We start from the raw sequence: 4404 nt of genomic DNA on the forward strand, positions 1-4404 counted from the left end.
GTAACATGATCTTTAGGATTTTTATTATGGACAGATAATGAGTTGAGGAATGAAGATAGTATAAATAAATATTTTGACACCTCCTTGTTCTGTAAACTTTTTCAATAAGAAATTTATTTTTCCCCAGAAGTGCATTAATGTACATAGTTACCATTCAATAAAAAAAAAGAAAAGAAATTTATTTTTGTATTATCATCAGCAGTATATCTCATTATTTCAAAAGTCTTAAAACTGAAATATTTTTAAGGAAACCAGAAACTTTGATTATTTTTCATTCCTTTTAACTTTGTTACTAAGGACCAGGGAATCTGTTTGCCTGTGAAGTACTTTGTGTTGGTTGAGATAGCATTTACTCAAGAAAGTGAATATTCCATTTTAAGGGCTTTATAAACTCCAGACAGCTATACAATATTCAGTCATTAATCTTCACCTATAAATTAGGTATTAAACAGCAAATTAGATTTCTTAAATGTCCATATATAATCTGCTTCCTTATTTTATAATAAAATATAAGCAGTAAAAAGTGATTGAAATAGTTTTTTAAATAACTAAAATTATATTTCTGCATGTGTTTCACTTGTCCTTTGGAATTAAAACCGGAAAAGTGTTTTTTTGTTTTTTTTTTTTTTTTTAAAGACAACCACATCCTTTTCCAGCACAGGATATAATACAGCAGAACCTTGACAGTTGACCACCTCCTCACAGTGACCAACTTCTGAAGCTGATCTAATCTTCATAGATCCAACACACAATGTATGTATTAGTGCAGTAGGCCTAGTTTAAATTATGTTTTCAGTCTGGAATGGAACTATCCAGTAGAACCCAAAGGACTGTAACAAACTGGTCAATGTACGGTAGTGGCCAACATAATGAACTAGGCCTATTGCACTGATACATACTTGTGGTACATGTCTGGTCTATGAAAATTAGGTCAACTTAAGGAGGTGGTCATTGTAAGGAAATGGTCAACTATGGAAGTTCTACTGTATTTATAACTTTTGGGGGCTCTTCTACAATACCCATATGAAAATAATGAGCTAGACTCTAGGTAGATGCCAATTTATTAATCTCTGATTCCTCTGTTTTATAGTTTTTGTCCCTGAAAAACTGGACTCTCCAGCTGGTAAGTGAGCTATTATATGCAGCTTTTGTAGGTCTTTTTCTTCATAAATTCTTTTTCTTCATAAATTAAAGCTTAGTTTAATGGAATCTTACCAGTATGTTATTTTACAAATTTTCATTAAATGTATATTTTCCTTTTCAGCTTTCCCAATTTTGTACTTACTAATAATATGGTTAGTTTGTTTAACAGAGATGTATACTCCATCATCTGGCTGCATAATCTGTAGGTGTAGTTAAGAGACTTTTTAAAGTCACTTTTAAGTTACATTTAGGACATTGAATTAAAATAAAATGTATTCATATCATTCATTATTTTACCTGTTTGCCAAAACTATGGCATCTGCCATCAGTATTTATAAGAATGGAATAGGAATTTGGATTAGTGATGACAGTCGGGCGGGTAGATGCAGGAAACTAATACTCATATGGTTAAGTAATCCAAGGCCACATTTACGGGACTACATTAATATTGGCAATTATCATATTATACTTTAACATCAAGGAACATACATTCAGTTGAGTGACAAAGATACATTTCACCAAATACTGAGAACCTACTATATTCCTATTACTCTGCTAGGTTCTGTGAAGGAAATAAATAAAACATATTTGATGTAATGTAATTCTGTGTTGAATGTAGAAATTCTTGTGTCAATCTCCTATAGTCAGGCAGTGGTACTTTATCAGCTCTTGTTTGAATCACTGATTCAACATAAATTTAGATGAATGCATTGAAAGAATTTATTAGAGATGTAATGGTATTACATTTGTAATAGATTTTTTTTTTTAATTTAGAAACAACAGTCATTATTTTCAGAAGAAGAAGAATATACCACTGGATCTGAGGTCACTGAAGATGAAGTTGGAGATGAAGAAGAAGTATCCAAGAAACAAAGTATTAGATTCTAAGTTAAAATCAAATCTCACTTTTTATGAAGAGGTTGGCCAGGTGTGGTGGCTTACATCTGTGATCCTAGCACTTTTGGAGGCCAAGGCAGGAGGATTGCTTGAGGCCAGGAGTTTGAAATAAGCCTAAGCAAGAAGGAGACCCATCTCTAGAGAAAATAGAGAAGTTAGCCAGGTGCAGCGCCTGTAGTCCCTGCACCAGTAGTTCCAGGTACTATGAAGGTTGAGGTAGGAGGATTGCTTGAGCCCAAGCATTTGAGGTTATAGAGAGCTATGATATGCCATAACACTCTAGCCCAGCAACAGACTAAGGCTCTGTCTTTTAAAAAGAAAAAGAAAGACACGGTTAAGATTCCATAACCCTGGTACTAATGGAGAATGCTTATAAAGTTATAAAGAAACTGTATGTACTGAGAAATAATCCTCTAAGTTTTCGCTTCAAATGTAAATTAATGTGTTTCTCAAAATGTGTGGCTCACATCAGATGAAATGTGATATGAGATGTGTACTTGAGGTGATTTGGAGTGACACTCAAACCATTAAGTAATGTTATCAAAGTATAATTTAAAAAAATTAAAAGCACAACTATGCAATTAATTTGTGTCAAAATTTTTCAGCTTATTAATTTTGAGGATCAGCAGGGTAAATTGATTCAAAGAGCCTTCAAAGACTCAGGTATTTATAGGCATTTTGAAAAAAGACTGTTAAAAGAAGATTTCAAGTTAGATACAAAACTAATTAATGTCCTACAGGCAATAAATCCATAACTTTGGGAGTTATCTTTTCTACTAGACAGAAATCATTTGCATTTCTATTAAACAAGAATCTGCATTTAACATGTAACTTTGTAGAGTCTGGGCTACAATCAGTAGCAATCAAAAGTCAGACAGGGGAATGTTCTCAGAAACATAAAGAATTCTTGGATGGGCCCGTTAAACAATCCTCTAATGTAATATTGAGAAGACATGTTGCCTTCCCTTTGTCTTCTCTCCAAGTTTTACATAATTTTTCTCAACATGTTGAATCCCCTAATGACAAAAACAGTTCTTCGGCAATTATTTGTGAGTCTTAATTAGTGAAGGAGAAAGTACTACTAGGTTGTTTTTGCCAACAGTTAGATTGAGATATAATTTACCTGTCATAAAGTAAATGTCATCCATTTTTAAGTGTACACAATGATGAGTTTTAGCACACAGCTGTATAAACCACCACCAAAATCAAGATCTAAAACATCATTCCAAACAGTTCCCAAACAGTGCTGCTATGAACAATTGCGTATAGGTCTGTGTGGACATGTGCTTTCATTTTTCTTGGGTAGCTACCCGGGAGTGGAATTCCTGGGTAACTTGGTAAGTGTGTGTTTAACTTTGTAAGGAACTGCCAAAATATTTTTGCAAAGTGACCATTTTGCATCCCCATCAACAATGTATGAGAGTTCCAATTATTGCACATTCAAATCAATATTTGGTATTATCAGTCTTTTTAAATTTTAACCATTCTGGTGAGTGTATAGTTAGTTCTAACATTTTTTCTTGTGTTGACTGGCCATTTGTACATCTTTTTTGTGAAGCATTTGTTTAAATGTTTTGCCCATTTTTTATTGGATCATTTGCCTTATTATTGAATTGTAACATTTTTTTATATAGATTTCAGATATAAGTCCTTTGTCAGTCATATGTTTTGCAGATACTTCCTCCCAGTTTCTCCATTGGCTTTTAGTTTTCCTAATGTTATCTTTTGAAGAGCAAAAGTCTTCAATTTTGTGAACTCTAATTGAACTGATTTTTTAGTTTTTTCTTTTATGTTTCATGCTTTAATAGCTAAGAAATCTTTGCCTACCCTAAGGTTACTAAGATTTTCTGCTGTGTTTTCTTCTAGAAGTTGTATGATTTTAGCTTTTATACATAAGTCTGTGGTCCCATCCAGGTTAATTTTTGTGTATCATATGAGTTAAGGAGTCAGCTCCCATTTTTTCCTGTAGGCATAGCCAGTTGTTTCAGCACTACTTATTGAAAATACTGTGCTTTCTTAACACATTGGATTACCTTGGAATCTTTGTTAAAAATCAGTTGGCCATTTACATCTGGTACTGTTTCTGATCTTTTTGTTTTCATCCATTGATTCTTATGTCTGCCTTTTATTTTCTTCTTCTTATGTCTGTCTTTACATCAGTGTATCAATACTCACAGTCTTGGATCGGCGCCTGTGGCTCAAGTGGCTAAGGCACCAGCCACATACACCTAAGGTGGCGGGTTCGAATCCAGCCCGGGCCCGCCAAACAACAATGAGGGCTTTTATGAAATAAGAAGGGAGGTATTTTATAAAGAACTCAGTTCATTAAAAAAAAACACTCGGCTCGGCGCCTGTGGCTCAAGC

The 4404-nt window shown here is 33.7% G+C and overlaps 1 protein-coding gene across 1 annotated transcript in view; it reads left to right on the forward strand.

The window, feature by feature from the left end:
- KIAA1841 (KIAA1841 ortholog) overlaps positions 1-4404 on the forward strand; it is a 67226-nt gene that overhangs the window by 50713 nt on the left and 12109 nt on the right. Inside the window, exons 13-14 of the mRNA XM_003787993.3 lie at positions 1091-1123; positions 1918-2017. Of these exons, the coding sequence (XP_003788041.1) occupies positions 1091-1123; positions 1918-2017 (133 nt within the window). The remainder of the gene's footprint in view (positions 1-1090; positions 1124-1917; positions 2018-4404) is intronic.

The sequence above is a fragment of the Otolemur garnettii genome, unplaced genomic scaffold (assembly GCF_000181295.1).
Source record: "Otolemur garnettii isolate 467f Iridium unplaced genomic scaffold, OtoGar3 scaffold00024, whole genome shotgun sequence".
In the NCBI taxonomy this organism is placed as follows: domain Eukaryota; kingdom Metazoa; phylum Chordata; class Mammalia; order Primates; family Galagidae; genus Otolemur; species Otolemur garnettii.